Source organism: Euwallacea fornicatus, chromosome 9, assembly GCF_040115645.1.
Source record: "Euwallacea fornicatus isolate EFF26 chromosome 9, ASM4011564v1, whole genome shotgun sequence".
Taxonomy (NCBI): Eukaryota; Metazoa; Arthropoda; class Insecta; order Coleoptera; family Curculionidae; genus Euwallacea; species Euwallacea fornicatus.
Genome location: NC_089549.1, coordinates 2,047,862 through 2,068,822, shown reverse-complemented (window position 1 = coordinate 2,068,822; position 20,961 = coordinate 2,047,862). Strand labels below are relative to the sequence as shown.

General features: G+C 37.3%; 2 protein-coding genes across 4 annotated transcripts in view; one reads left to right on the top strand and one right to left on the bottom strand.

Moving 5' to 3' along the window:
* The window catches only part of LOC136341052 (uncharacterized), a 50,869-nt gene that overhangs the window by 3,810 nt on the left and 26,098 nt on the right, over positions 1-20,961 (bottom strand). The gene's annotated exons all lie outside the window — the stretch shown is intronic.
* LOC136341064 (trypsin-7-like) lies at positions 5,174-6,488 on the top strand. Its single transcript, XM_066285652.1, has 2 exons — positions 5,174-5,320; positions 5,484-6,488. Exons 1-2 carry the CDS (start codon positions 5,266-5,268, stop codon positions 6,185-6,187), a joined length of 759 nt encoding a protein of 252 aa, XP_066141749.1. The 5' UTR covers positions 5,174-5,265; the 3' UTR covers positions 6,188-6,488.

Sequence of the window (20,961 nt, the reverse complement as noted above, 5' to 3'; positions counted from 1 at the left end):
ACAATATTGGAACACAAGAAGCACTGGAAGAAAACGTTCAGCTAGAAATTGGATAATGCGTGATAACGTTATACCACGCCCCTGGCTTAGTACCTCTTCCGATTCCTCTCTTTTTTCTTTATTACTTTTTATTTTTCCCAATCGTGCAATTTTCATAAAACAAGCAAATTCCCCCGAAGAGACAGTCTCGAAAAAAAGAACTTCTGTTATAGCTCACTTTCGTAACATTCTCTTACGCATTTTCTTTCCGCAAAGGGCACTTTTTTCCGGGTCAGAAATCATAACTTCCTCGTCCCTGTTTCAACTTCAATCAGCACTTCTATACGTAGAAACTCAATTTAGAGTCTCGCTTCAATAACTTTTCGAATACTTACAAATAGCCCTTCGGAATATTCAAACTGAAGAGTCCAAAATTTCGTTCTCCATGTGAAATGGATCGCCGTCTCGCACCCCCCCTCGCTCCCTTCTCTGTATGCGGCTTGAGCTGAATACCAGTTGTTGAGGATTAGGATTCGATATTGGCAATCAGGGGGGAAAATTTGCATTTCTTGCAATTTGCGGCGATGTAGAACCCTTATCGAAATTCGGAACGAGCAAAGAGGGAATCCGATGACAAATACCTTTGATCGGCACATTTCAAGTCTCTATGTCAAGCTTCTATTCATTTAGTGCATGTCTGGCAGGATAATTTCCGAAATTACACCTCCACTCACGTGAGTTGTTGATCGAATGCCCGATCCATAGACAAAGACCCATAGTGCCATAATTAACCATATAGAATCGGGTTTGAATGGCTGAAAATCGTTCGGGAGATTGGCTACAAGAAGTGTCGATAATTCGGACCGATTTTGGGGTCAAGAGGGGGATGATCCAGGTTTATTACATATGGAGAAAAATCTCTCAGTGGACTAACGGAGAGGTTTCAGAATCTTCGCAAACCCGAAACTACCCTCTCATCTGATTTTTAGTGGGAAGTAAAGTTCAGGAACAGAAATCGACCACCTTCGTCACTTCACGGCTTCCAGCTTGAAATTGCTATCGAAATTGCTATTAATCTAAGTTCCAGTAATTTATTGCCGTAATTTCAACCTCAAGCTTGCAAACCTGAAACCCGAAATGCCCCGTTTGCCTTCCAGTGCCACTTCTGGAATTACTCCTTTATTGTCGCATACTTTACTTAAGCCCTAATGGGAAAGGGGTTTGTCTGGAAATCGGTCAGATTATTTGAATGTCATTACCATTAGCAATGTGTTTATGCAGAAGCTAAATAAATCCGGATTAAATTGTTCCGGAATAATACGATCATTTATAACCTAAATAACTGATGCAAAACAGGAATTGTCCATCCAGAGCAATTTCCATGACAACGTCCGTATTTAACCATCAGTTAGATACCGGAAGCTTCTCAGAATTCAGGAGATATCTCAAAAGGCTGAGGTAAACAGATTTTGGATGGTCGAAATTACGGAAAATCTTTCCCTGACTCACCTCCCCCCCCCGGGCTGAATAAACTGCTCCACAAAAGTTCGGGATATTAGAACACTTTGGACATTGCTTGGACCTAGCAACACGAATGATTTTGTTTTGTAATTTTTGTCGAAAAATAAGTAAAAAATTATTGTTTTATTTGAGGAACCCAAAACAATTATAAAGAATTTTTGCAAAATCGAAAATCACATAAAAACTGCATCTCAAAAATTCGGTATGTCGTACGCCCTCCCCCCCTAACGCACGTAAGTGCTTCACATCATTTCGGCTAATTTTCCATGAGATGGTTCAGTTTGTCTTTTGATAAATTTTCTCATATTACGAAAGAAATTCCGGAAGTTGTGACATTGTTTGGGGGTGTGGTCGATGCTCTTCAACGCTTCTTCTCAAGATGTCCCACTTACGTTCAATGGAGTTAAGGTCAGGCGACGATGACGGAAAGGGTAAATGCTCGATACATAAACTTTCAGTCGCATCTATAACGATTACTGCACGATGTGCTTGGGCATTATCATTCAATAATCGAAAATCTTCTCCTACAGGAGTTTGAAATTTTGACGGAATGTTGTTGATGATGTCCTCTTTACAGCTTCATGCCCTCGTGCTTTTTTCACATACGTAGAACTTACTTTCCCCATCGTAGCAAATTTCGCCTCAGACTATTATTGTGCACCCCTCGAAAGGGTGCACTTCTAGTATATGTTTTGAGTTTCTGCGTACTTTAGGGTTTGTCCAGACACGAAGACGGCGACTATCAGAGTAACGGCGAAATCTGGACTCGGCCGTGAAAAATATAGAAACCCTAATTGATGCGCTCCCTTGCTCACTTTAGTCTTGTAAGTTTATTTTCTTGGGTAACTCTTCTTAAAGGGCTTGATGGGACTATGTTGACTGCTTTAAGTCTCCTACGATTCGTTTCAATGGAAACTTGGACTGCCCGCTGAATGCCTGAGGTCGGCAGGGCGCAGTCTGCTCGCGCAGAAACTGTAGTAAGTCGGTCTTGCGCAGCCGTGGTTTTCTTCGGTGCGCCGTTTTTCTGCAAGGTTTCCAATCTGTCGAAATCTTGTTAGCAGTCTAGATGTCACACTTTGAGAAACGTGGAACAACTGGGCGACATCTCGTTGCTTTGATTCAGCCTGCAGCATGCCCATAGCCCTGTTTTGTCCTGCTGAACTTAACTTTCTCCTAACTATTACAAACATGCTCAAATACCTTTGTCCGACCAAGTGAAGTAACAAGAACCACCCAAATGGCACGCCATCCGATATCAATGTTTTGACTAGATTTAAATAAAAAATGTGAAATAATAGTAAACTATTTCTTTTTAACATATTATTTCTTATGGATTAAAAGAGTGATACGAAAAAAGTATATTTACTAACATGATGTTTGTTATTTATTAAAATTTTACAATATCCGTAACTTTAGTTGAATTTATTTGGCCTGGCAAGCAGTCAAGCAAAACTATCTCTGGAATTCTTACCAAACAAAGACTGACTTGGGCTGATATTTTGTTAATGAAGTATTGATTTGCTTGTTTGGGTTTTTGGGTTAGGTTGACCTCCATTAAGTTGATTGCGATGGAGTCACTGAAAAGGGGAACACAAACTGACATCATACAAGGTTAGAAAAGGGAAATGAGGGAAGGGCTCAAAATAGCATTTAAATGCTTTCTTTGTCGTTGGAGGGGGTTACCTGTTTCGAACTGTGGCTCTGTCCCTGGATGATTTCATAATCCATTTCCAAATTTGGAAAACAGACGTTTCTGTTCCAGTGCCTCTCCCTGGTGAGGCACGGACTGAAAATGCGCTTCGTAATTTAAAAAATTTGCAGAAATACGGACGAATCGGCTATTTAAAAACCTGCTACTGCCTCTAGTCTGTTTTAATTAAATCTACTTGTCCAATTTTGAAAAAAAAACATAAATTAATGTTCCAAGTGCAAATAGAGCAAAGCTGTTTCTTGTCTTCAGTGTAAGGAATTGACCTAATTCTGAGGCAACCTAAATTACTGACCCAGTAACTGTTCCGCATCCGCTTTTTGTACCACATCCATGTCAGTAACATAGTTTTTATAATACTTTATATACCAAGCCCATTGCTACATCTTTTTTTTTCTAACTCGGAAGAATCGAGAATAAAAGTTCTAACTGACCTCAATGTGCCTATTTCATTATATTGTTCGTTTATCTTTGGGAAAAAACCATAACTTAAAACTTTTTTAAGTCGGTTTTGTGTGAGGTAGAGAGAGGCGTTTTGAATCAAAGATGAAAGTCTCAATAGTTTATAATCTGCTTTAAAATTTACTCGTTCAAATGTGAAGCAAAGTGAAAACTGATCTAAACTTTTCTTCGTTTGTTGTCAGTTGAATGGATGAATGGATGGATGAAAGTTTGAGCCATTATATTTTTCCACTAAATTCATGGTAGAATTATTCTTCTATTGTCCAAAACATCTGATAAATTTTAAGTATTTTCACATATAATTTTATAAGCTTTCGAACTGGCCCAAGTTTGCGTTAAAATTAGCCCAAACATCGTGATTAACTGTTTCAAAATGAATCCTAGGGAATTTCACACACTAAATTCCATGCTCTGTTGTAGGTATTGATCTGCGGTGATAAACAAACATTTTCTCTCTTGCAACGACAGATTCAACTTTTACACGTAAACCTAAATTAGCGTTTCATCAGTTGTAAAATTGTTACAAATTTTCTACAAATTTTGATAATAAATAAATTATAAGATCATGTATATATTATCTTTTCGTTACTCTTATAAATTCATCACTTTAGGACTCTGGAATGTTGAAAATTATTGATACAAGGGTAAAGCCATCAAAACTGTATTGAAAATTTTCTTTTAAATTTTAAATATGAGGTATTTTCGAATGAGAATTGTTGAAACAGTCATTTTGCAAACGTAAATAAGCATTCCAAATGTGCCTGTTTTTGTGGAAAATGAAGTCGTTTTAGTTTGAAAAAATACGAATATCTGAATCAATAACTTGGTCAACCGAATAGGATCATTTCGTCATCAGTTTTTATGTTCATTTCTTCATCATTTCGCTCCTGGAATGACTTTGCGAAATGTTTAAAATCTAAACTACTTTTCCTATTTATCATAAAACATTTCTTTTTAACCTAGAAATATTCAAAATTCCTGTTTGATTATTCCACAGCATGCTTTAATGCTACATTTTCCTGAACCTGTACCTTCGAAATTATTTACTTTAGTAACAAATCGATTTATTCTTCAAGGAATTTGTCAAGTGATTAGGCGAACTGATGGGTAAATTGATTAAAACGAATTATTCATGCGGATCACTTCAAACATTTAATGTAATTTTGCGCTGATATTCATCAAGCATCTCCAGTCGTGAGAAATGGGTATATTATATGGAACAAAGCATATTATGATATAAATGGCATTGGAGATTGGGTACCTTAGGAGTTTTGTCTTTTGATGGGGATGTTGGAGATCTCGACGAGATACGGTTTATGCGTGGAACTGTATTGTTTACAATTTTAGTTAAGTTCGAATAAACATTTTTGAGTATTTTATGTGATAAATACCTTAAACTTGTCTCAAAATTCTTATCTGCAAGATGAAATTTTATCACGTTTCCGATTACCGAGCTTTGAAGCATGTGAACATTGATCACTAATATGCACTTGTATATAAAAGTTATAGGATCATTCCGGGCTCTATTCATTATCAAGTACCAGTTAATGCATTAGTTAGTGAACATTTTAATGGCTAATAATTTGTGAATAAACATGGCATCTAAAATTAGAAATTTATTTTTATGTAAAATCTGCATTTTATCTGCTGGTGAGTATCAGAACCGCTATCAGAAATGCAGCTCTGCGAGAATCTTTAGAAACAACTTCTATTGTTTTCCAAAGCTGTTTCGTTGCAGACTCACTTTTTGGCTCACACCCCGAGTTTTCGTATGTTAATCTTTCAATTTAGCAATGACAATTTTCATTTCTAGCTTCATACGCTGCATCATTGTCGGTTCCCTTAACAATAGTAAACGGAACTTCCGCTAACGTATCCGATTATCCCTACGTGGCCCTGCTCAGGATACAAGACTACCCCTCCTGCGGAGCAACCTTCATATCAAACACCACCCTTTTAACTGCCGCTCACTGCGTGCAGACCGTTGATAGTCAAAGTTTGACTATCCAAGTAGGATCGTCAGTGACGTCAGAAAACTCCTCTGAGATCATTCAAGTACAATCCAAAATCCCTCATGATCTTTTCTGTTCCGATGCTCAATGCATAGATTATGATATTGCTGTAGTTACTATTGTCTCTGCACCTCAGAACTTTGATGTTGTCCCAGTAAAACTGAATGAGGACAGAGATGAGGCTGGAACTTTGGGGACAGTCCTTGGATGGGGGTATGATGGGGCAAACGAGGGTGAATTGCATAAGCTAGAAGTACCCATCAAGGACAATGCGGAGTGCTCTGAGGTTTACTATAGTGATGTAAATTTTAGTGAAAGGATGATGTGTGCTGGTGGGCAAGGCGGAGATTATTGTTGGGGTGATTCAGGAGGTCCCCTAACTGTAGGAGATGTTCTTGTAGGGATAGCTGCATGGTCCAGTGGGTGTGGAGAAGATAATAAGCCGGGGGTATACGTAAATGTCTCTAAATTTAGAAGCTGGATTCAGGAACATACCGGAATTTAATCGGTCTGGAATTTTCTCTCGTACGGCGTATTTCTGGAGGAAAGTGAAACGTTTTGAAAGGGTCTTCAGAAGGACGGAATATCAAATAAATATGTGGCAGTTCGGTTCTCTAAAATGCTCTAATTGTGAAATCGGACTGCAACGTGTCGGCTTATTTTTCTTATTTTGACCTTCTGAACGTATAATTCAAACATTTCCCGCTTCTCTAAAAGCATTCCTGTCTAAGATAACCACAATTATATCTACTGTATAATATAAGAGTTTCAGGCCCAAAACCTATTTTCGTTACCCATTGAACCCATCGAATGCGAAAACAACAATAAATTTTATCCTTTCATCGGAGAGTCTGGAATCTCTTTGTCCTGAAGGCAAAATCCATACGAAATAAAGCTGAACTCATATCAGAAAAAAAAAACTGTCGAAAAGCGGTTCAAGAACACTTCACGTGGTTTTTGCAAAAGCTGTAGGTAATGTTGGATTATCATGGAAAAAATGAATGAATTTCTCTAGAGAATACCGAGGCTAATTGAAATTTGACCTGACATCGAGCCACACTAGAAGAATTAAGAGGAATATTTTTGAAATGTTTAAGAGAATAATTAATAATTAGAATTTCTTAGGTATGTGCAGTTCTTCCACACCAATACTTCCTGACCAATTAAATGGTAAATTACATTGCATATTTAATTATCCACAGGTTAGTTACTACCAACAGGTGACAATTCACTCCAATGTGCACTAAGGTAGAAAGTTTATTTGGAAATGCAGATTTTCAAAATTCCCTTAAATTATTTTGACCTGTGTTTTTACGTACTTTTCCTTTCTTCCCTACGTTTCCATCAGATAGCGGAAATATTCATACGACTATTAAACAATCTGGAATATATTTCAGAAACTTACTCTCAAAAGAAGTTGAAATTTTGCCTTACGAAACACCTCAGGACTTTTATGAAATTTTAGTGCCCTAAAAACCGTATCTCCATTGCACAGTTACTTTCGTGTTATTAACTCAAAACAGCTTAAACTGCGTTAGCATTCACGCAACCACAAATCAAAACTCCACGTTTAGCCAAGAGTGCATGACTACGTCTCTCTATAAGTCCAGAAGGCTTACGTAAGGAAATCTTCTTGAAACTTGATAATGCATACTGAACTTTATCTCAAAAACACCACTTGGGAAGATTTCCAAGAGTCTATGGCTTAGAACTGAAAATTTCTAACCTGAACCTACCAGGGATTTATGTAAATGTCTTCGAATTTAGAAGCCGGGTTGGCGAAAGCTTAAGAACTTAATCCATTCGCAACTTCGCCTTACATAAGACTTTCTCAATGGTGCTTATTGCATAATACGGGGCGTTTCAGAACTATGGAATAAAACTTCTAGGGCTTGTTCAGTGCAACAATAGAAGATATGTGAGTGTAAGAATCCGCAAACGTCTCTCCAAGGCATTACGGCGTTACGGTGCTCTGAGACAAGAGTAAAAAAGTTTTTATCGAGTTTTTTTATGTTTATTTTTTAATTGGTTTGTACAAAACGACACTGGAGCAATTGTTTAAAATGTCTTTATTGAACTTCATTTCACCTGTTTAAAACGCGTACGTGGCTAAAAGTTCGATAATCGTTTTGAAGGACTTGAAATGCCGCAATGATTCGTTGAATCAGGTCTTGTTGTGTTTCCATCGGCATTTCATGAATCGCACGTCACCACAGAAAAAAATCTAAAGGTGTTAGGATCGGGCGACCTAGCGGGCCACCGAGCTGGACCACCGATGCCGATCCAGTGCTGTCCGAACTGACGATCCAAACACTGAGTATGAAGTCCAAATTCACTTTGAACAATTACTGATGAACGTACCAAAGCTTGATAAAGCACATTTTTACCTGTCTCGAGCCTCATAAGGCTATAGCGCCTTGGGAAGACATTGCCGGACGTGGGTTCATATACTCAAATGTTTTCCATTGTTCCAATTCCACCTACTAGTTCGATCCCATAGTTCCGAAACACCCAGTATAAGAATTGTAGGCTCAAAGGACACTTTCGTTTCCCATTGTATCGAGTGTGATCAGAATAGAATAGGAATACATTTTATCTTTGTGCTGCAGAAGACGAATCCTCTTGTGACAAGGAGAAGGCAAATGGCATATAAATGGTCCCCATCGGAATGCCTCAAATTTTATGAGTGCCTTCAGCACAAGAGGGATCCATTCATGGTCTCAGGAAGAATTGAAATTTTATTGCGAATGGGAAATTGGAATATACTATGCACCGTTGGGAATTTTGATGTTAGGAAGATGATGAAAATAATGCAGGGGTTAAAATACAGTGCAAAAGTTCACGAAACGAATTGGGATTGAAATACAACCCTAAACTCTGCTCTAAGCGCGGTCTAAGTTTTAATTAACAGGAATAATATATCTCATAGATCGGGAAGGCGCCTTGAAACGAGTGAAACTTTATAGAATTATCATTATCAGTTCAGAGGAAAGTTTTTGCGGAGAATTTAGTCCGGTAAATTGAAAAAGTTTGAGCTCGCAAGCGTTCCGAACCGAGACATTTTAATGAGGTTGTAACGTTCTTCTGTTGAGCTAGATTGCTTTAAATGTTGTGCAAATGTCATGGCACGGAATAAATTGATTCCGCACCATAACATTTCCTCCGCCAAGACCCCGTCTTGCCTTAATTGCATCCATTAGCGTTATTAAGGTGGTGAACAATTTTTGAGCATTGTATTTTTGCGACTCGAACACTGATTCAGAAGAAAATCGTTAAAAACCAGTTGTTAGCTTTCATTTAAATAGCTTTTATGTAGCATTCAGTAGTTAAACCAACCACCCTGTACATACTTTTTAATTGCATTGCGTTCTGTATTCTGATCAGGTCGAGACTCCATCGGAACGGTGGTAGATTGTAAACAGAGTTAGGGTCAAGTTATTGTTAAGGAGATGATGTGTCCCTTTGGCACGCCCATGGTGCGCCGCCAGAGGGTTTGCTATTTAAGATTTTCCAGAAGACGGGGGATTCCTATTCTTTTCCAACTCCAATTTCCGTTGATACTCGATTCGATTCAAAGAGAAGACCAAAGCCGCGTCCACCCTCATAAATACAGCTTTAAATTACCCCCTAGACTAACGAAATAAAACCTACATATATTTCACTTAGATAGTATATAGTATGTAGGGTCGTAAAACCAAACCGTAACTTACTGGACCATTGGCCCTTTCTGGAATTGATGTATCGGTTCCTTTCTTCTTGCCACACCGCGTCCCCCATCCTTAAAGATATTGTGAATAAGACACTTAGAGTAACGATCCTCTGGGTATCTGGTGCTCAGATGTGACCAAGCAAGGGTGAGGAACGCGGGTGGTACTTAGGTCAGTTGGTAAGAGTAAGAAGCGGACCAGCGCAGTCCCAAAACACGAATTGAGATGAGACAAGCCTCGGTCTTCCTTCCTTTGTTCTTCTATTTTGATTAATAAGCGCACACTTATAGTTTTTATTTCTTCAACTGTGATTCTTTTCGTAGATATTATCACCACCACATATCTACCATAGCATTGGAATTTGATAACACATTGAATTCCGATGCTACATAGTATAATAGACAAGTCAAATTAATATGATTGTAAACATGAGTCCTAGTTGGTTTGGTTTTCAAGACACGGGGTATCAAAGTTTTAAACTCTCTTAATGGCCGCTTGTGGCCTTTTCTAGATGATACGACTAAATCGTTGATAAATTTGAATTTTTCATCCGAAAAAACCCTCTGATACGAGATTTCTTAAAATTGGCCGGAATAGGTCGGAAGGTATCAAGGAATGTGCGATTCATTTTTTCAACTTTGATGTCCAGTGTCTTCGAAACTAAATGAGCTAGGTCACATGTTTATAAGAATTTTCCATCTTAAAACTACTTGAAAAATCACCCTGTGAAAAATCCGACAGTTATTCAATAACATCCTCTATATTCTAATCCATTTTTTTACATTATCTTAAATGTCGAAAGCTGATCATTGTCATCCTCAGTTATTCATTAATTTTTTTTTATTCTCCATATTCCCCAAACAACCCCTTGGGATTTCTTCAATCATAACTCATTACAACCCTTGAACTTTGCTAGTGCACCGAGGAATCAACGATTTAGGTCTCTAAATTGTTCTCATGTGAAGCATCATTTTTGATATTCTCAGTTATCTTCAAAGGACTCTTCAAGTTCCACTTGGCGAATATAACTGATCAAACACCTCTTGGTCATTTATTTCGAATTCCGCGATTGGCCCATGGAATGTTTTTAATTTGTTTTATGGTGCATTTCCTGCGGGCTTGAAATGAGTTTCATAAGAATTTCTCAAATGATCCTTTAATCCTCAGATGGTGCAATTTGATGTTGATTAATATCTTGCTGGATTGCTTTTATGCCTAAGTAAATCCTCAATTCTCTAAACACCTATTCTCTAGGAATTCCCTCACTTGCTTTTTTAGTTTGCGATTTATCGAGTTCCCTTTCAGCATTATTTTGGAATTTCTTGACTGTTCGCTTGGATATTTTTGATTAAGATGTATTTTCTGACAATTTGGTGAATGTGAGATGAGTTTTTAAAATACATCAGATGATTCTTAAGATTTCGAGTCTTACAGTTATCGTTTTATGGCATTTGTTTAAGTATTTCTCTATTGCCTTCGTGTTACACATTCCCTAAGGTGTTTTAGGGGTATTTTTGTATTCTCACATCTCAGCAGCTGTGTGAGGGACTTCAAAAAGAATTCAATTTTTTGTTGATCGCGAGATGGGTGGAGTATTGACCTATTTGTGTCTGTGCTGTTTTGCTAGCTGATTGACCACATATTTTATTTATTTAAAACTTTTTCTAGACATTAGAATGTAGAAGTCATAATTGTGTCCCTCACCTACATCTACACACTAACAAGTCCCATTTCGTAGCGAAATTAAATTCTCGTTACATCAAAGTTTCCGGGAAAACAGTTTTTCTTTTCTGCAAGGATCCTCGCTAGTTCAGAAGTTCTGGAGTTTTAATAACAAAAAATTTCGAAAATTTTTTCAGGGCCATTAGAAGTTTGTTCTTTTATGAAGTTGCCATTATTTCATTGCCCCGAGTACTTTTCCAGCTTTCGATCTTCAACGAGGCACATAATCAATTTAAAGCGACATCAAAGGATAGCAAATAGGGTTGTTAATATCGTTGTAAGTTGAGAGTACTGTTGTAGTAAAGTGTGTTTTATTCGTTAGTGTAAAGCCTCGTCCATTCCAGCTTTATATTTGTTGCAATTGAATTTACCAAGTATCGATGGCAGGCAAGGAATTCCTCACAGGGTGAAATTATTTTATTAAAGCCAGAAATAATGGATTTTTGTTATGGTGAAATACTCAAAGACTTCCTTTAAGAACACATTCTTTTCACTCTGACCTTGATTTAAACCTGCAATAAATCAGCCCGAACAGTGTCCATTGTTGAGGATGAAAGATGCTTTAAACTTAGAGCTTTCCCTATTGAAAATTGCCGGTTTATTCATTTTCGACAGCGACAGATTGTGTTATGATTCATATTGTCTTGTTTGCGCTTAAGGGCTTTCTTCAGGTGCTTTGTGCCCCTTTTGAACAGAATTTAACGAATAGCGAGAGTGAAAATTATTGTAATTGGACATTTTTTTACAAAAAAAGAGAAAACTTTATTGTGTTTGATTATAAATCGGGCCTGTAGTATTAATTAATGTTTTGAGCTTTTGAAAACGTGCAATTATTATGTGAGTGCTGTATCGAAAATGGCGCTTATGTGACAGTAATTTCGATCAATTCGTGTTTCACCATAGCGAAAATGGGCCCTGTGCAAACTTGGATAACTAAATTTATGCATTAAAAATAGGATTTTTGGCTATGCGATCAACATGTATGTGGGTAAGCGATTCAATTCTGGGGTGCAGAGAATCTTATTTAACGCTAAAGAATGTTTAATGGAGAGAACAGACTGAAAAGTTCAAGTTCAGAAGCTCTAGTTAAATAATAAACCTCTGAATTTAACGAAGAGGGTTGAAAAATAATGTCTCGGTTGAAATTCAGGTTTCCAGAGGGGAGTCATTTTGTTGGCAAAGTTATGACTAATTTGATTTATCGGCACCTAAGGTTGGGAGTCTGGAATTGCCAAATTTCTCTTGAAACCGAACTCTAAAGGCAAATGTTGCAGGTCACGTCGAAGGACACGCGTCCAAAAGATCTTTCAATGCAAGATAATCCAAAGCAAATGCATCTACTCACCTTTGAAGTAATTTAACTGCCAAATCGAGATTAGACCAGACATTCTCAATTCTGCAGAAGTTTCAGAACCATTGACACTGATGTCCGAAAGTCCAATATTTACTATTGCAGTTCCTACTAGCTTGAGGCCATTTAGAAACCACACGGCTTTTGGTAAGTTTATTTGACTTGTAACGAACCGGAAAAACAAACTTATTTTAAATGAAAACTGGAAACTCGTATAGCTCTTTGTTTAGGAATGCGTGATTAAATTTGGAACGAAATCTTTCCAGCCTTTTAGCGTCGGCAAATTTTCGGTCTTATTACGGGCGTAAGGGCAAATGACGTCAAGCAATAAAACGTGTTATACAGAGTTTTCCATGTCAGACTCTGCGGTTTAAAAGTCGAATAAAAACTTTCTAATCAAGGTAAAAAAAATCTTTTATCCGACTAATATGTGGCCGATTCTATGGGATTTATAATTAATTTAGATGATTATTCAGTTTTTAACAATTATGTCCTCTGAATGCCCTCCATCAACTTTAATGCAATTTGGAATTTTAAGTGCAAAATTTTGCATCGCCAGGTGAGGTAAATTTCTATCCATTCTCGCAGTTTCATTTCGAATCCGCTCTTTTAGTTCCAGAATTGTTGTTACGTCACACCGAACAAGGACTTTTGAACCGTGGAGGTTTTTGGCAAATTGATAGCGAGGATTTTCACGCCAATGGCCAACAGGCAAGAATAAACATGAATGAAAATTAATTCTTGCAGAACTACCCGTTTTGATGATTAATTTAAATCTTAATAAAATTAATGAAATTTTCTTTGGTGCATCAAGATCAAGACGGAGCTTTGCTTCCCTGGGTAATGCAAAACGTAGAAGTCAAAATTGCATTGAAGTCGACGGCGAGAATTTCAAAGACATGATTTTTAAAAATTGAATAATTACCTAAATTAATAATAAATCTCATAGAATTAGCAATACAGGGCGTTTTAGGGGGAGATGGGCAAACTTCAATATGTTATTCTATATTTAATTCTAAACAGAAAATTTCCTTTAAGCATGTGTTCACAAAGGCTTCGTTTAGGCTACGCAGGGCGATAAGTGTTACTTTTGATTTTTTTAATGTATTTTAAAAGTGCTGGTTGATATTTTAAAGGGATTTGGCAGAGCATGACTCGTCACTAAAAGACATCTTTTGCAATGAAAGTAAATAAAATCTGCAACCAGTGGTCGTTAGAAAAGCCGGAACAAAACACCATATCAGCATAATCAACGTGAGTAAACAGTTTTAGCATTTTCAGAACTTGCATTTAAAGACAAATTTATACGACAAAACGGCTAAAAACCGAAACATTATTATGATTTAAACGTGATACTGCGTTCAAAGGACGCTTAAAAACGTCCAAATGTCAACTATCGTAATACATGTGACAACTTGATAATCGTACTGCCGTTTATTTCCCGAAAAGGACACAATTTACGGTAAACGTTGAAGAGACCTTCGTTTTAGTAAAATGGATGGAAATTTCGAAAATCAGCAAATCGTATGAAAAAAATAGTGGCGTCCCATTTTTTGTCTATTTAGTGGTAACAGTTGATGTCACGCGAGCCACTGCTCACGCATTTCAGTTACTTTCATTGCGAAAGACATCTTAATGGCGAACTCTTCTCTGCCGAATTTGTTCAAATCACCAACAACCGTCTTTGAGATACTCAGAAAAAAAAAATTCAAAACTAACTTTCATTGTCCTGTATATCCCATGCGAAGCCTTTCCGGGCATATGTTGACAGGAACTTTTTGCTTACAATCAAACGTGGAATAACATATGAAAGTTCGCACATCTACTCCTGAAACGCCCTGTATATGCGCGAACAAAATGATTTCTACTTTGATTAGGAAGTTTTTGTCTGCTTTTTAAAGCGACTTGTTTAATATGTATTGTTATTAGTTGCGAGAGCCGCCTGGAATATTCATGAATTAAATAGAAATCCGAGTGGAATATTTCATTATGTCAGTCTTATAATTTCTCTCTTTGAAAAATGCTTTTATTTATCTGTGGAATCTGACATAAAAAAGGCAATTTTACTCAAATTAAAAACTCAATATTACCTGAAGTAGGATGAAAGCAATCTACATGAAGCTTCCCATGTTGGGAATATGAACATGTTTCATATTTGCGAGACGTAAATATCAAGCTACAACAAAACTAAATATTGAAGGGAACATTAAACAACGGCGGTGCACTGTTTGCAGTTGGAAGTTTTATTGTTGCCTGCATATAACATTTCCTACTGTTTAATGGTTTAATCGATAAAGGAGTGCCGAGCTTGTTTTATGATTTACTGCTTATTTTCTGGACAGTTCATATTTACGACATTATAAGTCGTGTGCATAAAAACTAGAATTTAGCACGATAGTGGGAAAAAATTGACGTAAAAAAAGTTGCAAAACTCGCAGCCTTTATCGCTGCAATACGCAGGGTCTTAATTAAGTATATGCACTTATTCAAAGGAAGCATTTTTAACCTGATTTTATCACACAAAGTTTCTATGAATGTAGGTCCGCAACGTCTTTCTTTAATAACTAGAGGGTGTTGAAATTTAATTAAAAAAAAAAAAAAAATTCAAATATTTTCGGACAAAGTCGGACGGAATAATCGGACAAAATTTCGTATTCGGGGATTTTTTTAGGACGCAAAATCCAAATGTTGCCTTATTTACTTGACCACTGCTGGAGGGCGCCACATACAAGGTCCCATCACATTTTAACTGACCCCAGCTCTTGTGCGCTACACTGTGTGCCACTTTTGTGTCAACAGACTTACTCTATTTCAATAGAAAAAAGGCACTTTCGGAAAATGTCTGCGGAATGAACCGTTTTGGAGAGAAACAGCTTTGCCATTAACATGACTTGGGTAAATTGGATTTAATAACAATTATTGAAATGATCAAAATTAATTTAGTTTTATGATGGTTGTATAAAATCATTAAAGCTATATGCGCGTGGTTGCGAAAAAGGTACCATATTTTTCGTTTCGTTTGATTGCTGCGGTAGTGCCTTTTATTCCCTTGGATTCTAAAAATCGAGCGGTTTCGAGGAATACACGGAACTGCCGCTCTTAAATCAAATTCATGTTGAAAAGCCAATTTTTCAGTTATATCTGACACTATTAGGAGCCCCTAACTGCAGCTCTCAAGTAAAGAGTAGGAGATATTGCCACATTGGCGCGTTTATAGCTAGCCAATCGTACATACTTAACTTAATATAAAATTTTGAAATGGATTTCTTCTGTCAAAAAAACAATATTCTACCATAAGATATTTGATTTTGCTTCTAGATTTTTAAACTTTTCATTTTCTATTCCATGCATTTCCAAACCTTAGGAGCCAATCTACTACCGTGAATTTCAGAGGTATTCTTGAAGATTTTTCCGTATTTCAGGTTTAACTCTTGAAATTTGAAAACGACAACTTTGCACAACCAAGAGGTTTTAAATCACCATTAATCAATAAATTATTAAAGAAGTCTTGATTTTCGGTTGTATATTTGAGGCTTTCATCGAGCCTTCACGTTTTCGCATTCAAGCTTGATAAAGCAAGATTACTGCAGCAACTTTCAGTTTGAGGGGAGCGAATTTTTAAATGAAATTCAAGATGAGTTTTTCAACTTTTAAGCTCGGATTCAGTTCCATTTGCAGAACGAACAAGCAGCATGCGCCAGCTTGAATTTCAATTGGATCTGTGAAGGTTCCAGTGTGCTTTCATCGTTCAGTTTTCAAATTTGAAAAAGTCACTTCACTGCTTGGATCTTAAGGGGTATCGAATTTCACTCGTGCGCAAAGTCCCGATCGCCACGAGCGTGTGGAAAGTACACTTTCGACTGCATATGTTCTTGTTTATATCCGAGGAAGTTGCAGGGAAATATGGCTAAGAGAATTTTAAATGGGATTTTCAAATAGGTAAATTGTTTGAAATAGTGAAGGACAGCTACTGCTGAGGAATTTGAATAGCAAAACAAGGGCAATAATGTCAACCTTATTCTTCTTCAAGGAAGTTTCTAAAGAATTTATTCCGCGGTAAAAAGGCTTTCAGCGCATATGTTATGTGAGAAAACAGCATCACAACCTTGTTTATAGGAAAGTTATATTTCAGCCAACTTTTGCAGGGACGTTGAGAAAATACAGGGTGTCCCAAAAGTTACGGGACAAAGAGTAACGGCGGATTCCTACCACCAAAACGTTAAAATCCGGCGCAAGTATTGGATTCCGAAAGTTAACATTCACAAGAATACAGGGTGTTAAAGTTTGACTTTCGTTTTTGATTTTGTTTGGTATATTCGCCTTCTGTCCTGTGGTACTGAAATTTCATATCCGGGGGTTTTCGGACGGCAAGCTAGCTCTGTCGGTTTTATTCTAGCCAATAGGACGGGGCCACTTGAAATTTTATTGGCCAGTTAAAAGGGCTCTAATTTTTTCTACGCAGCTTCAGCAGCCCCCCTTCTTTGTTCGTGGTAACTTTCGGAATACGACAATTGCGCCGGATCTTAATATTTTGACGGCAGCAATCTGCCGTTGCTTTTTGTCCCATTAATTTTGGGGCACCCCGTATTCACTTGTGACAGATACGTGAGTCTGAGTGGAGTCAAGTGAAGTTTGTATTGTGAAGCAGTTATTATTATAAAAAAAATTAATTAACTTAGGTACTTTGAAATTTATTGCCGGCGATTAAGACAGCTTTTAAAACTTTAACATCGCACCGTTGTCCGCGGTGGACAAATTTGATATACATTCGAAACTTTTGAATCTTGTTAGCAATTAATAACTTTTCGTGCCAAAAAATAAACCAAAAATTGTTTGGCAGAGTTTAATTTTCCAAAGTTTTGTCGCTAAAACTTCTTAATTGAAAATTGCGAATACCGAGAAGTTAGGAGAAATTGACTTATTTTAGTCGATATAATTCGGAATGAGACTATTATTGCCTTACGGCGTTTTAGTGAAGATTTATTAATTTTAATTCCCACTTCAAATATATGGAAATTGTTCCCCTTTCGAAAGTTGCTACTTCACATATACCAAAATCTGCACGCAGCCTTGGGCACCGCAACTAACACTTACAATACTTTGATGTTATTTACCTGGGTTTATATATGTGAGCTTTCATAAAGTAAAGTGACACGGGGTTAGTTATTAATTCGCTTAAAGCAACCAATAAACCTGCCACCTTACAAGGATAGTGTTATATCTTATCCTTGGGCATATGTGGTATGTCACAAGCACCTATGAGTGTTCCCTTGGAAATGGACTAAACTTGTACTTGTAAAAGTAGATCGTTGCGTTAAAAGATAAAGAGGGTCTGTTTTTATCATATGGGGTGTGAAGAAGGAATAACTGAGGGATGTAAGCGTGGGAAGAATGTGGATGGTATGGCAGGTTTATTGAATGGGGAAAAACAGATACCCGGGGAATGACTCCGACACCTTGCGAGGGGGCATTCCATTCCCAATCGTTGACAAATAAAGAAGTCTCTCTCAAACTTGCGTTTTTGTTTTCTCTATAAGAAGAAGTTTTTCTTCTGACATATACGTATATATTTATGTGGTTTATACATAATAAACCTATTCGTAACCTCATGCGAGCTATTGCATGCACGTATATCCTCTGCATGACAAAAGAGTATAATTCATGTTCCTTAGGGAATAGAAGGAAAATATGTAAATACCGCCAAAAACTTATGCAAAACCGCCCTTTGAGCTTAGCGCACTCGTGGCACGAAATATTCAGGCCTTTCTGTTCCCAGGAAATTGCAGTAAATTCTGGAGTTTACATAAAGTTGTAGTTTTAGTTTTAAAAGGGCTTATTGAGGTATTGTTGAAAAGTTTTATTCACTTACAGAAGTGTGTTAATTATTTACTTTATGTTTGTGATTTGGGAAACTGGGACTACATTAATATTTGTGTCACCACTTTCCCTAATTGCAGTAAAATCCCTAATTTGACTGCATCCGCTAATGAAAGATGTTATTTTCGTGTTGCTAAGTTAGTATTATATTTAATATATCGCTTTTGGATTTTACAAAATAGTGGGAACTTCATATTTTCGGGTATGCGGTCTAGAGCCTATATCTACGCAAAAGCCCTTTTCTCTTGACCAATTTTACACATCTGATGTAGGCAACTAGATATTAACTTCTACCGGGTGAAAATATGCATATTATAGCACCTTTCGATTTACTATTATTTTTTTAACTTTGCGTTTTGTTTATTTGCACGCAATGTCTATTTGTATGCGAAGACGTTAATTTTCCTTTTGAGCCATCTCGCTCACGTGCCCTGAATTGACAGAAAATTTCACGCCCTTTTTCAGATTCAAAGGACTTTTATTTCAGCATTTTTTGACATTTTGAAAAACTTCATGCTTTACGCATTTAACATCAAATTCACGAAGACACTTTTCTTGGCCAATTTTTCTTAGCTGGCCTGAATTGACTGATAATCTCCTGGCTTTTCGATGATGGACTTTCTCGCAACGCCTTTGGCTCCACCGGCATTTTCGGAAAACTTCAAATTCAACTCCGTTTCCTGCAGTCCCTTGAGTTACTTCTCGAACCTTCCTTACATGAACCGCGTGGTTCTTCTAACAAAAGTAGTTTCGATGTGAGAAGGCCTTTTTGCTCCTCCCACAACCTTCTCATGATCATTAAGAAGTTAGGAGCCGCAAAAGTATTCAATAAGAAATACAGAGGCCTCATTTTATGTGTTGCTCGCGTATTTCCTATCAATCATGATTGGAAGTATCGTTAGTTTCCTTCAAACATAATTAATTCGATGGGCATGTATTGTTATTCCCATTCAATCGTCATAACGCGAACAATATTTAACTGCCCAAAAATTTCCAATTACACAAAGCAACAATTAATAATTAAAATCAATCATTTAAATATCTATAATTCTGATAGTTTCCGGGTTCATTACCTCTGATATTTCGTTCGCATTGCCGTTATTAAAATATCGAAAAAGCATTCCGTAAACACAATAGACACGACTGAATGTTAATAATAATTTATTAGCGGCATACTAAATCTTTTGTTCCCCCGAATTTATATGAAAACCGCAAAGGTTTCAATTGAAAATCATACAAAAAAGTTCAATGCACAGATAAAGTGGAAATTAAGGGGAATAACGCTCCCTGCAGGGCGACTGGCTTTCAAATTTCACTTGCAGCAGCAGCCCTTATCCATCATCTTATCTCTGCCAAACTACTACAAAATTGATACGTCTACCCTCAGGGCTTTATATCAAACATTATACAGCTTCCGCACTCGATTAGTTTACCATCCCCTCATAAGCTAAACGTCATAAGTGTTTTAGATTGCCCCAATTTAATCCGCCCTGTGTCGGAAGGATCAGCCACTTCTATGGTCGAAGCGAAAAATCAATTGAGGCGAAAGGTTCGTTAGAGCCATCCGTAATTGATATTCATCGGCCTAATGAGCCACAAGAGAGCGAAAACTGGGTAATCTAAATGTTGAAAATTCCATTTATCCTTCATTATAACTTTCGTTGGGAGTGGGAATTTAATAACAAGAGTTTCATTAAACCGTTTTGCGATAGGTAATTATGCAATGTGGATGCGTTAATTAGAAATTCCCTTTTTCTTCCTTTGAAAATTTCCCCGTGTTAAAAGTTGCCATGGAAGAAGGCTCAGTCAATTAAAGCTGTTTACATGGAGCCAGGGAACATGCATAAGTACGTGAGCGGAATTTCATATTCCATTATTTGCCAATAAGAAAAAAGATACCTATTGTCGCACTGGGCGCTCTATAAACTTGCACTGGGGAAGAAAATACTGCCTTGTTACCCGTGTTTACTTCTGAAAATATTGCTTTGGATGGGAAAATTTAATAGACTCATCTGAAACATAATTGCGTAATTTACATAAAATACCTGAGCGAACGTATTTATACCCTCTAGCACAATCTGGTATAATGTTCGAAATGAAAGTCCTTTGTCCACGGAAATGCCAGCACATGTTTCCTAAAATGGGGACTATTACTGGGGAAACAAGTTTTGGAAATGACAGCTTAGAGGAGGGTATTAATGGCTTTGCTTGGCCAAACGTTATAATATGTTGGTCTTTCAGAGATTTTAACAAAGTTAAATCCGTTTATGTTGATATACAGAGTGGCCGTCTGCAAACGAACCGCCCGCAGTTCGGAATAACTGAATGTGCAGGTGGGAATATTGGGTGAGCGCCTCATAGGCCCACATCTTTTACCTGGCAGTTTCGTAGGGGAAGTGTATCATGAGCTACCGGGAAACGCTATTTATCAGTCATTAATAGAGATAATTGCAAACGACGACCGAGACGTGAAAAATTATTTCATATTCCAGGAAGGCGGTGCAGGACCCATTGACGCACTGACTGTCCGTCAGCAGTTAGATCAAACTTTTTCCTCCATTTTTCCCTGTCTTCTCACGAAGTGGCCTCCGGTATGTCCAGACTTAAGTCCATCGAACTTCT

Excerpts from the sequence above, each read along its gene's own strand:
- LOC136341064 (XM_066285652.1), top strand. The coding sequence starts at position 5,266 with ATGGCATCTAAAATTAGAAATTTATTTTTATGTAAAATCTGCATTTTA. Across the intron at positions 5,321-5,483 it reads AATCTGCATTTTATCTGCTG|CTTCATACGCTGCATCATTG; the intron begins GTGAGTATCAGA and ends TTTCATTTCTAG.